The following is a 15,801-nucleotide window of genomic DNA, read 5'->3' on the forward strand; positions in this document are numbered from 1 at the left end:
GATGGTTTTAATCTGGTACTGGCATTAAAGCCACAGCTAAACCTGAAGGACTTCTTAGTGACAAACTGGACCTAAACTGAACTGCGCTATGACTAGAATCAAGCTGTTCTTAAACATTGAGTTCATTGCTTCTGGAGATCACCATCTGTCATTCGCCCTCAACGTTGAAAAGATTGAAGAGAGAGAGCGAGCGAGCAGTGGTCAAACCAATGCTGACTCTCACCAGCTCCCATCTGTAGAGAGGACTTTATTTGCCTTCGTAAAGGTTTCTAAAATACATTGTAAGACCACCATAAAAGCTGTTAAAGTGAACTAACAGGGATAATTAAGAGTGATTAAATGTTAAATTTATTAGAAATATAAAGAAACTTTAATAAATGAAGGAAATTCCATTACAATTATACAGATATTTTAATAGATAGTAAGTTCGCTAACTTTTGAAACTATAATTTGTCTTCATAGCTTGTTAGGTTCCTTTCGAATTTTTTTTTAAGGTCTTATATTAGTAACTTATGATTTTACTAGTCATTTTATAAAATTGAATAGGATGCTTTAAGATTTTATTTTATCCTTTTTAGTGAAATACATATCTCTGCTCTCTTTTAGACTCAAACACTTATCCAGTTTTGACTTTATTGTCATTGTCAGAGATGGGGGACTTTTATTATTTGTTAATACATTTTTTTCACTAGTGAAAGGACCCACCTTCACCTGCCTTTCATATGTACTATTCATGAGGAATTCTTTGTAATTTTACTGTAGAATTTTGCAGAGACCTTGACCTTATACGAAAATAAAATTGTTTCTTAACTTTCTTTAATTTAGAGTGAACTTTGGAAATGACCTTGGTGCTTATGGTGTTTGCTTTATTAAGATGTCTATATATACTGAAGAACCCACAAAACATCTTTGTGTAGATGCTTTAGGTATTTGGGTACAGCTTATAAAGATAAACTAGAAATGCAAGTTCAAATTTAACTGAAAATACAGGAAGCCACAAGCTCTTTGATAAATTTTAGAAAGCATTTTTGTATGTGTAAATAGCCTGCAGTTCTTCTAAAAGTGATTTTTTTAAAAATTCATAATTTAAAACTTTTGTATATCTGAGAACATGGTCTAGGTACCACTGTAGCACACCAGCAAATTTACTTTTGTCTGTTATATTTTGGGTTCGAAAGGCCACCCCCAACTCAGAGATTCAGGACTTTGTGTATACAGTTATGTTCCTGGCTATGATTTATTATAGTTGAAAGGATATAAAGCAAAATCAGCAAAGGAGAAAGGTTCATGGGAAAAAGTCTAAAGGAAACAAGGCCAAGCTTCCAAGAGTTTTCTCCCAGTAGAGTCTCACAGGACATGTTTAATTCTTCCCGTATCAAACTGTGACAACATGAGTGAAATGTTGTCTACCATGAAAGGTCATTAGAGACTCAGTGCCCAATGTTTTTACTGCGGGCTGGTCACATATGCACCCTTTTCCTAGTTGTACCAAAGTTCCAGACTTTCTGAAGGAAAGCAGATGTTAGCATAAACTATGTTGTTTGTACAAATAATTGAGGCACAGTGAGCCAATCTTAAGAGATCTGGGAATGGTGGGACCCTCCCTAAATCTATGTTCCCAGGTGCCAGCCATGGGCCAGCCTTGCTAATAGACCTTTCTAAGGATAGGCATTCTCAGGCCTGCTCTATTAACTCTTTTCTGCACGTGTGTGTTTATATAGATCTAGTATAACTAAATCTGGTTGCCTACTGTTGTTCATTACAAATTTGAATTGGAGTTTATATTTACCTGTTCTTTTAAACGTAGAGAATAACACTAAACTAATGTTGTCAGTTTAAAAGAGATTCAAGCACTTAGACTTTAGATATAAAACCAGCCATGTTTTGATAAATTGAAGTGAATTTTAAATTCTTATTTGAAAGGGCTTTTGGAAGGTTCTGTTGTTTTATATATGGATAAAAAAATGGGAGGCATTTATGTCATTCCAGGCCATATATTAGTAAGGTTACAATTCTGTAAAGTCTTTTCCCCTATACATAGATGATATTGACAATGACTTGTGTGATGGAAATAAATGAAGAATTTTATATGCTGGCTCTGGAGAGTGAGAAGTTTCTTTTTTTCTAAAAATTGCTATTTTTCTTAATGTGATAATGAAATTCACCTAAAATATTGAACAGTACTTTAACAGCCATATTTTTTCCTAATAGTCCTCTTGAGAGACAATGTAGTTTAATTGCCATATAAAGAAATATGACTTAGGAAATAGTGATTTTCATGAATGCTGATAAATGTTGGTATAAATAGTCGTGTTTTTCTGATATGAGAAATTAAGCTAAAGAAATCAATGTTTGCCAAATGGAAAAAAATATTAATTGGAAAACATTAAAAAAATTATTTTCTGAGAAGGATAAAGAAAGAAATAAAAACCATTTTAATCTTTTTTTGTTGTTATGACTTCGTAAGTAAACTGATCATTTTCTAGCCGTGCATCAGTCTGTTTATGATGTTTTCTATGCACCTATTGCTAATTTTTATTCTTTCATGTGATTTACACTGTTAGCAAATGTTGTGGGTTGCTGCATTTGATTTAATTAAATGGTAAGTCCACTGCTATATTTTTAACTTATAAAGGTTAGTATATGCAGCAAAATAATTCCCAGAATCTATGAATTTTGATTAAGAAAATGATCTTATTTTGAAATTAGACTGTAATCTTCATGAGGGCAAGGACCATGTTCATATATCCTGTACCTAAAATTGAACTTGGCATGTAGTAGGTGCTCAATAAATAGTCTTTGAATAAAGGAATGATAAATAAGTATGCTATATGCATACTTTTCAAGTTAAAAATTTCTAGATGTTATATTGAAATAAATTTATAATGATTTTCTTTTGTTTTAAAGACAAATCTAAACTCTTAGTGTCTCTTACTAACCAGCAGATCATACTTAAATCAAATCTCATTCAAATGAATTTTAGAATGTGTTTACAGTAAAATTTTATTATAACATTTTGTTCCCTTTAATGTTTCCAACATCACATGCAAAAACACCAAAGACATATAAGAAGGTCCACTGTATGTGGAACAAGCTCTATAAGCTAATGTGTTTTTAAGGGTGTACGGGAACAGACAAGGGAATGTGCCTCCTGTGGAGTATGGTGGCGATGTCACAGAACATTCAGATATACGAATTTCATCTGCTGGAAATAAAAGGTATAGTGTGTACTGTAAATTCTGTTTAGTCATTATGTACACTGAAACAGCACCTGCTAACACTGGCTTGCCGAGAAGTAGAAAGATGGTATATTTTAATAGCCTTCCTTATTAGAAAGAAAGGAATTAAAGGGAGAGTTGTATTAAATGAAAAACTTCAGTACTTTACAGCATTCTTTTAAAGAGCTAGGCTTTTTTTTTTTTTTTAGTGTGGAAGGGAGGGAGGGAAGGAAAGAGGAAGAAAGAGAGAGAAACATCGTTGTGAGAGGGACACATCGATTGGCTGCCTCCTGAACCACCCCAACCTGGGTATGTGTCCTTGACTGGGAATCAAACCCTTGACCCTTTGGTCTGCGGCCCAACGCTGAAGAGCAAGTTCTGATTATAAAGTGTGCCAAGGTGTTCTGAATAAGTTCCTATCATTTTAAAGTATAAATTTGAAGTAATGAAAGGAGAAATAAACATAATATAATGGACTAAAAAATCAATTAAAAATACCTTGAAGTAATGGTGGTGTAACTTAACTGGAAATAAATTGAAAATGTTCCTGCAATGAGTTTTCCTTTCAAAACTTTGTTTTTGATTTTCCGCTTATTGAGTAGATAACTTTTAAGCTTACATTGTAAAATGGGTGCTCATACATAATCCTGTCATGTAGAAAAGAAAGGAAATTATATGCATTTTATATTAGTGTTCTCGTTCTATTTGTAGTTTTTAAAAAAACCATTTTGGTGGCTTTTTGTATCATTCATAAGGATAAATGCTACTGAATCTTTAGTGTATAGTGAAGATAATATTGTCATGTGTCAGGAACAGTGTATTTTCTTTGAAGAAAAGTAATTCATAAACGTGCTTGAGATGAGAGAATTTGCTGTTTAGGTCTAGTTAATGAAGGTTTCTGTGAGGGACTGTCTTTCTAGGAAGGAGCCTTTTAGGGATGATCTTTTTCAAGATCACGTGTGTAGGTATCATCATTTTTCTTTTTTTAAAGGTGTATGTGTACTTATATTCACTTTCTTTACTGGGGTAACTGTTCTTATAAAAATAAAAGAAAGGTTTTATTGGGAATCTATAGAGCCAGTGAAGCAGGCTGAAGAAAAATTTATGTATTTATAGAACCTGAATACATTGGGGTCTCACCATATAAAGGTATAAAATGCCATGATTTTACCCTAGCTTTAAAAATATGTAACTATGCCCAGGCCGGTTTGGCTCAGTGGTTAGAGTGTGGGCCCGCAGACCAGAGAGGCCTGAGTTTGGTTTCTGCTAAGGGCATGTACCTTGGTTGTGGTTTGTCCCTGGCCCTGTTTGGGGTCATGGGGGTGGCAGCCAGTTGATGTCTCTCTCTCTCTTTTCTTCCCTCTTTCCCTCCCGCTCTATCTGAAGATAGGTGCAAAAATGTTCTTGGGTGAGGATTAAAAAAAAAAAAAAAGTAATTATAGTATTCAGAGTACTTTAACTCATACCTACATTTTACTCTAATTTCTGTCTCCTGAAAATTATTTGGGTTTTAATTATTTTGTTTTTTGTTTTAGTGCTCGAGACAATGAAGCATCCAAATCTACCCGAGAGATCTGTAGTCCTTTTGCTGGGATGCTCTTTGGTATGTACCAACTTCAGTCGGTTACACTTGGAGTGTTTCATAAAAGGTCTTCAGTGAGAACGCAGTGTTGTGATTATTGTTACTCATACTGATAGTAGAAAACATTGTCTAGTGCTTACTCTATGATAGGTGGTACATAGCTCTGTGTAATTTTATTTATTTTAGAGAAAGAGAAAGGGAGAGGGAAAGATAGAAACATTGATGAGAAAGAAACATCAGTTAGCTGCCTCCTGCACATCCCCTATTGAGGATAGAGCCCGCAACCCAGGCATGTGCCTTGACCAGGAATCAAACCAGACACTTCTTGGTGCATGGGATGATGCGCAGTCCACTGAACCACACCGGCTGGGCAGCTCTATAATTTTATTTTATTTTATTTAGCTCTGTATAATTTTAAAGCGAAATAACGTATTTAGTGATGAGTTTTCTATTGATGGTAAATGAAATATTAATTTTAATAATAAGCTTTTAATTTCATACTTTATGAGTACTTTGTTGTAGTGTGGTTGTTTATTATATTCCGTTCTATATGGGATAGTTTTTTTCTTCATTCTTTTCTTTGTTTTTTTTAGCACAGACTGCCTTACATTTTAATTCAATTCCTAAGAACTAAACGTTTTTATTTTTTTGATAAACACCCTTTCCCGTGTTCTTTCTATGTAGTTTCTGAGAAGGTATTTTGTTCCAGTCATGATCATCCACACTTTCTCTTTATAGAAATGAAGGACATAGCTTAATATAAGTGTGTTGATTTGCTATATTAACTTGTCATGATAAAGAGAGCCTTATTTCTGGTGTGTAAACTTTAAATAAAAAATAACTCTGTTCTTTGTAAGAATTATTAGAAAATTACCTGAAATTTGGTTTCAGTGAAGTATATTAGAAAATTGGATTAACAGTTAGGTTCATTCCCCTGAAAACCATCAGTAATTTAAATCTTGGCTTCTTTTAGAGAGATATAATTGCTTGATATTCTCAAACCTTTGTTTCTTTGAAATGGCTATTGTGAGAAAAATCTAGAGTTGTATTATAGTGTAATGTCTTTTTTAAAAAAAAAAAATTGTTGTTAATCCTCACCTGAGGATATTTTTTTCTATTGATTTTTAGAGAGTGGAAGGGAAGGAAGGATGGGAAGAGAGAGAGAGAGAGACAGACAGACAGACATTGATGTGAGACATTGATTTCCTTCTGAACACGCTTTATTTTAAAAAATTAAGGCAGTTGACTGCTTAGAGCAAAAATAATATATTGTGGGGTTTACAACAGAATCATGGGTTATTTAGAATTGTACTTTAAAATGTTCAAATATTTGGGGTTTTTCCTGTTGCCTTTTGTTATTGACTGCTTGTTTAATCCCCTGTGGCCCGAGAAAATAATTTGTATAATTCCAGTTATTTCAGATTTGAATTTCTTAATAAAAGGTTTTTAATGGTTTAAAATATAGTCTCCCTTGGTGCATGTTCAGTCTGTACTTGAAAGAATGTGTAATAGATATTTGTTGAGTGTCGTGGTTTATAGTAATGTTCATGTCTTATACATCCTTAATGATTTTTAACTGTTCTTTGTACCAGTTACTTCGAGAGAAGTGTTAAATCCTCTGACTACCTTACTCTCAGTGTGAGGCCTGGAGTGCTGGAGGGGTTTTCTGTGTTCCTGCACCTCCCTCAGTTTTCAGCTAGGCCTTAATGCCCCTGACAGAGAGGCTGTCTTAGTCCACACTCCTCTCTCCTCAGCTTAGATTCCTGTTTCTTGTTCCTTGGTGCAAAGCTGGCCATGTGCATGTGATTCTCAGAAATGACACTTTCTTTGAGTTCCTGCCCCTCCCCAGAGGGTAGCCAAACTCCTTGATGTCTTGGAGCGTCTTGCTTGAAAATTTCCTGACCTTCCTCCCACAGTAACAGGTCTTTGCTTTGTATGTAGTGCAGATGGGTGTGAGCAGGTTTTCTGCCCTTCAACCAGTTGATTACTTTGTATGAAAGAAGAATCTGGAAAACAGGCAGTGGTATTTGTTTTGCTTCTGAATAGTTTCTCTCAGGTCTCCCATGTTGCCCCATGTCTATTCTCTTTTGAGAACATCCTCTTGTATCTGAAATTCCAGGAATCTACATCATCTTGCAGTACACACAGAGCCTTTAAGAAATAATTAATATTTCAGCTATTTTTTTCTTACCTGCTTGTAAGGCAGCTGCCTGTTTCTCCATATTCTAATAAAGGCAAAACATTTGGATTGTCCCATCTCTGGATTGGCTTAACTGCTTATAACCTCAGCTCTCTGATGGGCTGAAGTTTGTAGATGATTGATTTTGTAGATGATTGAACTGTTTCTCATTGTAGGGTCTGAGCAAAATTGTGGGCTTCTAGTTTCTATGCAGAAGCAGAACTCTCCATTTGGTTCTTTATTCTTGCTTCCATTTCCTCCTCATAATGTTGCTATTTTCACTTAAATACTTGGGTATAGTTATGGGAGCTATTTAAACATCCTTGTTTGTTGTTCCATCATCTCTGTTTATGTTTTTTTCTATTGACAAACTTTTCTGATGGTTACAGGTCACTGTGTTAATTTTCTATTATTACATCACAGGTTAGCACACATTTAGTGGCTCAGAATATCCCACATTATTTCACAGTTTCTCTGTGTTAGGAATTTAGTTGGGTCCTCTGCTGAGGGTCTCAACAACACTACAGTCCAGGTTTCAGCCAGGTTGAAGGCCCATTTGGAATGTTGGTAGAGGTCAGTTCTTTGTGACTGTATTACCAAGGGCCCTGACTTCTTACTGGATGTCAGCTAGAGACCTCCCACATTTCCTGGAGGATGACCACTGTTTCTTGCAACATGGGCTTCCTCACCCTGTCTGCTCACTTTATCATGCCACAGAGGAGATTTCTAAACTCAGGGAAGGCTTTTTACCTGATTAGATCCAGCCCACCCAAGATAATCTCCCTTTTGATATACTCGGAATTGATTTGGTACCTTAAATGCAGCTGCAAATTCCTTTCACCTTTGTCATGCACTGTAACCTGGAAGGAAGTCATGCCCACACTTAAGGGGAGTAATTTATACAGAGTCATCTCCAGAGGGCAGAGAACATAGGATCTGTCTTAGAATTTTGCCTACCACAGTCACATTTCTCTGTTACTTAAGGACCAATCTTTTTGAGGCCTTACTTTAAACTTAGCTAAGAACATTTAGAGTAGCCTTCCTTCCAGGAGTAGTTCATTCACTAAAGAGTGACCTTTCTGGAGTCTTCCCTGAAGACCCTAGGGGATCCCTAAGAACTCCACTCTAGCCTGCTGGAGCTTGAATTTCTCTCTACTTGGAGGTTTGAGAATTGTTTAGCTAATGTGTCCTCCATAGTTTTTGGCCGAGCCTCATGGAATTTTACTCTGTGCGTGCACAGACCAGTGCACAGGAAGTTGGAAGGAACCCCTGTACAGATTTCTGAAACTCTTTTTATGCTTCTTTTTGGATCTTTGCCCTAAACTTCCAGCCATGTTAGCCTTCCCGAGTTTTGATCTTGATCTGCTCAATTCCGCTCAGTTTCCAGCTTGGTTTGGGTTCTCCCTCCCTGTACCCGCAGCCTGGGACTTGCATTCAGGCACAAACAGCTGCTGAAAGGGCTCACCTCATTTATTTGTCTTCCCTCAGGTATCAGTCTTGTGCTGCCTGGTGTCCAGTGTCATATTTTGCCTAGTTTTATTTATTTATTTTTTTATGGTGGGAGGGTAAGTTCTTGTCACTTATGATCAGCAGCAGACTGAATATTTGAGTATAAAGCATTATTTATTAACCTTAATGTAATTTATGTTCCCTTTGTGGGAGCTCCACTGTTGTTGACATCCATGCTTAATGGACAGACTCAGATGCTGTTTGTCTAATTAATTATTAATTGGGAGACAATTAAGGTAGAGGGCTTGCTGGTTCAGTTGCATCTTTGATATTCTGAGATTTTTGTAGTGCTCTGATCATATCTCAAGAGGTGATTTTTTGTGTCAGTAACATATACAATAATAATAATCTTCAGTGGATCCAAAATGTTTGCACAACAGGATATTCACATAAATGATACCAGAGTGAAAGGTTTATAGTTTTTTTTTCTGTAGAATTGAGATTACCATTAATATTTTTGAGTAGGGTGCCAGTGTGATTAGTGTTGTATTTTAAGGTAGTTGGTCTTACATAAATGTGCTGGATGTACTGAAGGAGGGAGAGGGAGAGTTCAGGAGACTGGTTAGAGGTTATTGCTGCAATCCAGGTGAAATGTGGAGGACCTATCCGAGGTTAATGGCTGGGAGAGTAGAAAAGAAGGTCCTCATGTGGAGTGAATAGGAGAGGATGAGCAATCAAAGTTACAGTGAGGTTTTGAGGCTCAATTATCAGGCCATTAACAGAAAACAAAGAGTGGCAGTTACTTTTGAGTTGTTCAGCTTGGACACACTTATTAAATTTAAGGGGCTTGTGGGAGATATTAGTAGAGCTATTATTCCAATTATTGGAAATGAGGATGAGGGTTAGAGTATTCTCTTATTTAAGAAGGTTTTTGACTAAAAGGAAATATTATTGTGTCTTTGATACATAGCAGATATTCCTTATGAAATTGTTGATTATATGAGAACTTTGTATGATAAATGTGATTTTACTTTTCGTACTTCCATCTTATGCAATGATTACTCTTAGATCCAATAATTAAAAATGGAGATTTTTAAAACTTAGGGTTTTTAGTTGCATATGTGCTCAAGATTGCATTTTTTTCTTACCACTTTCTAGGAGGTGAAGATCGAGAACTTATTCAGAGAAGGAAAGAAAAATATAGACTAGAACTGTTGGAACAAATGGCTGAACAAGAGAAGAACAAGAGACGGTAATGAAAGGTTTGCACTTAAAAAAGATGGTTTGAATTTAAAATGCATTTGTGTAAAATGACATGGTGATAACTATTACATAGTAAAACGAGGATAATTTTACTAATATGCTTTTGTATTTGTATGTCACTCAATTTCTACCTACACATTGTAAATCAGCAAGGTAATAAATGCTGTCAGTGTTTCTTTTCTTTGTCATAGGTAACAATTGAGACTGTATGCAGTATACTAGAACAGGCCTTTTCCATACCCGAATTATTTCTCCAATTATTGATGTAGGGTAGCATTTAATGTTATCTATGTGCCCACTTATATTATCCCATATATAGTAAGAAATGTAACATAAAATTATTTTATCTTCTAACTGTAAAATGGTACATATGTATATATATATGCAGTATAAAAATAATCATTGATGAATCCACAGATATTTATATTGTATACAAGTTTCAGTTTGCAATTTTTCTTGTAGAAATACCTGTGAAATACTAATTACAGTTTAAAATTAGGAATAGGTATCTTGGTTCTAGAGTATTTGAAACCTATTATCTTGCAGTTTTGTCATTTTTCCTTCTATTTTAGAGGAAGCCAGTATCTACTGGTGTGATCTTAGTCATCATAAACATTTTCTTAAAAACCTTTATTAGAAAGTATGGTATTAATTTTTAATTTTTTCCCTTTTTTTTGGCGAACTGAAAATATACATATGTACCCTAAAAGAAGTAAAGATTTTGTTTTACTTCTATACTTTATTCTGTGTAAATTGCTTAGGCTTTAAAGTACCTCAGGCACTGGTTTAGAGATACTTGTTCAAGTCATTCTACATGTGAATTTTAGTTTACTTGACACCAAATCAGAAAGATTTAGTTTTCAGAACTATTTAAGGCTTTATTGCCAATTAAATGAATTACTTGTATTTTGAGATGTTTTGCATGGACTTTGTGTATATGTTTGTTTCAGTAATGATTATGATTTTGATAGTGTTTACTATGACTTTTTAATATATAAAACTTTGATTTTGTTTAGAGAAAAAGATTTGGAACTCAGGGTTGCAGCTTCTGGAGCCCAAGACCCTGAGAAATCGGTAAGGGTTCCAGGCATCTTCTCATGTTTAATCGTTCAGTCAGATAAGCCTCAAATGTGCCTCAAGTGGAGATGGAAGATACGGGGGAAATGTAGGAATAGATGAATTTGAACACTAGTAAACTAAGCTTGTTTATTTTGCTAAGCTAATTTTTCCTTTTGCATACATGCATTCTTTTTTTAGTTTGTTTCAAATTAGTTCTTTGTACTTTGTTTGCCTGTACTGTTCCATAGAAGAGTTATCTCAGTTTAATTTACAACAGATACTAATTTTGTTCTTGAGTATATCTTGCTCACTTTTCTTATATTTGAGTGATTTTCAAAGAAGGTAAAATCTTTAATTCTAGACTGTAAGCACTTTAGTAATTTTTATTTAATGCAAAACTAGAGTGATAACCTTATTTTTACTTTAGTTTTGTAATTTTCATCATTAAGTAGAATGAATTACATCATTACAATTAAGTAAGGAGAAGGTAATAATTTATTGTTCTTTCTCACAGTGTACTTTTTCTGTATTTGGATATGTAGAATTTACTTGCTAAGGTGACTTTTAGTTTCATCTTTGAATGATTAAGAAACTAATTTTTATTAAAAAGTTCATTCTTAAAAAGAATGCAGCAACTTAAAATTATTCAACTGTAGGCAACTTTTGATTCTACTTATGCTATATCCTGGGGGTTATCTGTTTAAGAAAGTTAAGTATTTTACCAGCTCCACTCATTCCCATTGTGCTTTTTGACTGCTCATAGAACAAAACTTTTTAGGTTAATCTGAGAAATCATTCCTGGGGAAGATAAACATGCTGGAAAAAAGAGGTTAAATTCCAAAGCTAAATATATATATATATTTCCATCAGTAAATACCTTTGAAATAGTTTTCACAATCAAAAAGTTCCTTTTAAAATCTTGAACTTTTAAGGTAATATGGTAGCATATTAAACCTTGGATTTATAGTTCCATTAATATTTGATGGACCCTCTTAATTGTATTTGAATGAAACAACCAAGAGTGTCAAGTAGCTTCACTAGAATACATTAAAAATATTATACATAGTAGTTAACCAATTCTTTTAGGCTTACTTTTGATGTGCAAATCTTAGAAAAGGACATATACATGATGTTCTAGAGAAGGGGTTAACAAAATACAGCCTTTGGCCAAGTCCAGTTGCTGCCGATTTTTGTAAATAATGTTTTATTGCAGCATGCCTTTGCTTACTTGTTTACATAATGTTTTGGGCTACTTTAGCACTATGCTTGGGTCAAGTAGTATGACCTGATATATTTACTATCTGGCTCTTCACAGAAAATGTTTACTGATTAGAGAATACTTTGATGTCAGAAATGGTAATTGGATAGAGAAGCAGCATAGCATTGTGGTATAATAGAGTTTTATATTTAGAATTAATGTCTTGCTCTAGCCTTTGCTTGGTTATTTATTAACTGTGCGACATTAGGTGTTTGTGTACTTTCAGGGGAGTCTCAGTTATCCCATGTATGCAGTAAGGATTAGATCTTCAGAATCTTTTAGCTCTTAAATTGTATTATTCTATGACTAACTTTGGTGTCTGCTAGCTGTCGGGGATAGAGGGTCTTTTGAAGTCCCTTTCATCTTTAAATGAATGATTATATGTAACAGATTTTTTTTCTTTATTTTAGCCCGATAGATTAAAGCAGTTCAGTGTGGCACCAAGACACTGGGAAGAGACAATCCCACCTGAAAGACCCAGAGTAGCTTTCCAGACGCCTCTTCCTCCTTTATCTGCCCCCCCTGTCCCACCCTTCCCACCAGTTCACTCCATGCCATCACACAGTGAAGATCTGTACAGTGGACTCAGCAGCGCTCTTGGTGAAATGGTGCCTCCCAGGTGCTTGTTTAAAATGTTTTATGTTTGGGAATTGGGTAAGATATCATTATATTTTATGTTTAGAATGATTTGCTGAAGCAGGTAACGTTAACCATTAGAGATTTTTATGTAAATGACTTTTGTCATATAATTTCTCTTGAAATGTTTTCATCATTGTACAGTACTTTTCTCTGTTGTTATAAAAACAAGGGAGATTCTTGTAACATTCTTGCTGAAAGATGCTTTAGAATTTTTAGAATGCATAAGTACATTTAATGCTTAGATTTAGGTCATACTTTTGAATATTTTTAATATCTTTTAACATATAAAAGATATGCATTTTCTTCAGTTTTGTAATTCCACTTGGCAAACATTGAATACTTCCTTCAGTTTATACAGAAGAAGTTTCTAATGTGGCTTTTATATATATACATATTACTTTATTTTATAAACTTCTGTTTCATTCAACTCTTTCTCTGTGATTACTTACAGGCTATGCAACTCAAATACCTGAAATGAAATTGTTGAGATTATAAAACCTGTAATTTAGGTATTATGGAAAAGATATGATTTCAGTTGGTAAAAGGCACCATGCTATACTAGACAATACATACAGAAAATCCTTTTGTTCATGTTGATGTTGTATAGGTTATACTTTCTTCTCTAAGGAGGACTTGAACTGGTTTTTTGTGTTTTTTTTCCCACTTATTATTATAAGGGTGTGTTTAATCAGTTTTTCTTATTTAACAGTGATTCATTCTTTCAGTAGTACTTGATCTTATCTTTTATTTAATACCAACAAGTTGTAGGACTGTGTCTGCTGTATTTATCAGGTGTTTTGTTTCATCCAGCGGCTTCCTTTCTGAAAAGACTAGGTGGGATTGGAATTACAGAGCATGGTATGATGGTCTCAGCATTGGGTGAGGGGTTACAGTGATTGGATTCACTGTATGGATTTGGGGCAGACCACACCTTTATTGAACTTCAGTTTTCTCATTTGTAAAAGTGCAATAGTAGTATTCCTTGTCTACAGTTAAGAGTTGCTTTGAGGATTAAATCTGAAATAAATCTCCATAAAAATGTAAAATTTAATGGTGACAGGTTTTCATTGCAGTTTTCAGCTACTTTGTTGATGCATATGGAGTGAGGACAGTAAGGTTAGACACACTGAGTGACTAGTAAATGAAAAATATTCATGACTGAGGAGAACTATAAATGCTGCCTTAGCTCTTCAGAATTATTTTGAAGTATTCAGCAGGGAGATCATGTTAGGATAAACTTAAAAGTGCAAATATTGTAGGATGCCCTTTTCTCCTGTCCATCTAAAGGGGTTTGCCTTTTCCATTTTCACTCTTGGAAAAGATTGCTTTGGGGGAAATACAGCTACATTTCCTAGTCAGTAGTGAAGTGCTGAGGTAGAAGTTTTTTTCCCCTCCTTTCTTTATTGATTTTAGACAGAGGAAGGGAGAGGGATAGAGAGATAGAAACATTGATGAGAGAGAACATCGATTGGCTGCCTCCTGCATGCCCCCCACTGGGGATTTGTCCCACAATTTGGGCACGTGCCCTGATTGGGAATTGAACCGGCGACCTCTTTGTGCATGGGTCGATGCTAATCCACTGAGCCACATTGACCAGGCTAGGTGGAAGTTTTAACTTTATGAAATACTAAAAATTCTTCATTGGTGGTATATATGTGGTATCTGTTTCACGTAATGGTTAACTTCCTTTGAGAGAACAATACATTTTTTTATTTTTATTTTTTTTATTCTCACCCGAGGACATTTTTTCCATTTTTTGTTCAGGTAGAGTGGGAGGGAGGGGGGCAGGGGGGAGAGAGAGAGAGAGAGAGAGAGAGAAACATCGATGTGAAAGGGACATATCCAGTGGTTGCCACCCGCGCCACCCAACCAGGGCTGGGAACAAACTGCAACCGAGGTACATGCCCTTAGCGGGAACCGAACCCGGGTCTCACTGGACTGCAGGCCAACGCTCTAACCGCTGAGCCAAACCGGCCAGGGCAGAACAATACATTTTTATAGCTAAAAAATGCATCTCTTCCCTGAATCAAAAGGAATCATTTTGAATCCCATTTTGTACCTCTTTTCCTTTTCTTCCTCTCTGTGGCTTGCTCATTCTGGCACCATGGCTGAAGCACCGCCTTTTGTAGAAAGCTCCCTTATGCTTCCCTCTTATCTCCTAGATGATTTCAGTGACCGTGCCCCATGTTCCTATAGCACCCTCGTCTACTTGTACGGCTTCATATACTACACTTTGCTGCAATTGTCTGTTTATTTCTGTATTATTTCTAAGGACCAGAGACCATGTTTATTCAATACTGGCATACAGTGACTAATTAGATATTGATTGAATAAAAGCTGAAGTTTTTGTCTTAAATAAGTGTTTCATTTTCAAAAGCAACAATCAGATTTTCAGTAACATTTTTGCAAAATAATACCTTCATTTAAAAAAATGACAATGAAATATAAGAAGAATTTTCCAATTTTCTTTTGATGTAGGATTGCACCTCTGCCTCCACCTCCCCTACTACCATCTTTGGCTAATAACTATCGAACTCCTTATGATGATGCGTATTATTTTTATGGAGCCAGGAATACTATGGACCCTAGTCTTCCTTATTGTAAGTATAAGTAATTGTATAAACATTTTCCCCCACTGGTTCAGTTAGGAAAATTGGTTTTTGTGCAAGCAAAAATATATAAATGAGAAAAGTAGCATTACTTAATATAAATATATTTATTGATTTAATAAGTGCCCTATTTGAAAACTCAGTTAGTCCTTATAGTTATTTCCATTTTATCTAGATTTCAGAAACAACTATATTGTTTTTTCTTATATTGTTCTTTGCTAACTCCTAACCCAGAGGAAATATGGAATTTTTTCCTTAGGTAACATTTTCAGTATGCAACTTTTATTTTAGGGGTAAAGTGTTATTAAACGGGTACTCTAGAATAAATGTGTATGTGTTTTTTTAAGATGGTTCAGGAGTGATGGGAGTGCAGCCTGCAGCTCATGTTGGTGCTCCTGCCACCCACTGGCCAGCACAGCCCGTTGTGTAAGTCATTGTCTAAAAAATAATTTCTTTTAGGATTAATTCGTCTTCCATAGAACATATTACTCAACTTACTCTTTTTTTCTTCAGAATAGATAAAACTTAATTTCTAATTGTTGCAT

At 35.0% G+C, this 15,801-nt stretch overlaps 1 protein-coding gene across 6 annotated transcripts in view; it reads left to right on the plus strand.

Annotated features, from left to right (window-relative positions):
* The window catches only part of CSPP1 (centrosome and spindle pole associated protein 1), a 120,279-nt gene that overhangs the window by 43,854 nt on the left and 60,624 nt on the right, over positions 1-15,801 (plus strand). For 5 of the 6 annotated variants that reach the window (XM_036263916.1, XM_036263920.1, XM_036263919.1 and 2 more), the window contains 7 exons: positions 3,120-3,218; positions 4,754-4,821; positions 9,587-9,680; positions 10,708-10,765; positions 12,419-12,627; positions 15,126-15,247; positions 15,604-15,682. In XM_036263916.1, coding sequence (XP_036119809.1) covers positions 3,120-3,218; positions 4,754-4,821; positions 9,587-9,680; positions 10,708-10,765; positions 12,419-12,627; positions 15,126-15,247; positions 15,604-15,682 — 729 coding nt within the window. The remainder of the gene's footprint in view (positions 1-3,119; positions 3,219-4,753; positions 4,822-9,586; positions 9,681-10,707; positions 10,766-12,418; positions 12,628-15,125; positions 15,248-15,603; positions 15,683-15,801) is intronic. The other variant, XM_036263917.1, reaches the window with a different exon arrangement.

This window comes from Molossus molossus, unplaced genomic scaffold, assembly GCF_014108415.1.
Source record: "Molossus molossus isolate mMolMol1 unplaced genomic scaffold, mMolMol1.p scaffold_m16_p_16, whole genome shotgun sequence".
Classification (NCBI taxonomy): Eukaryota; Metazoa; Chordata; class Mammalia; order Chiroptera; family Molossidae; genus Molossus; species Molossus molossus.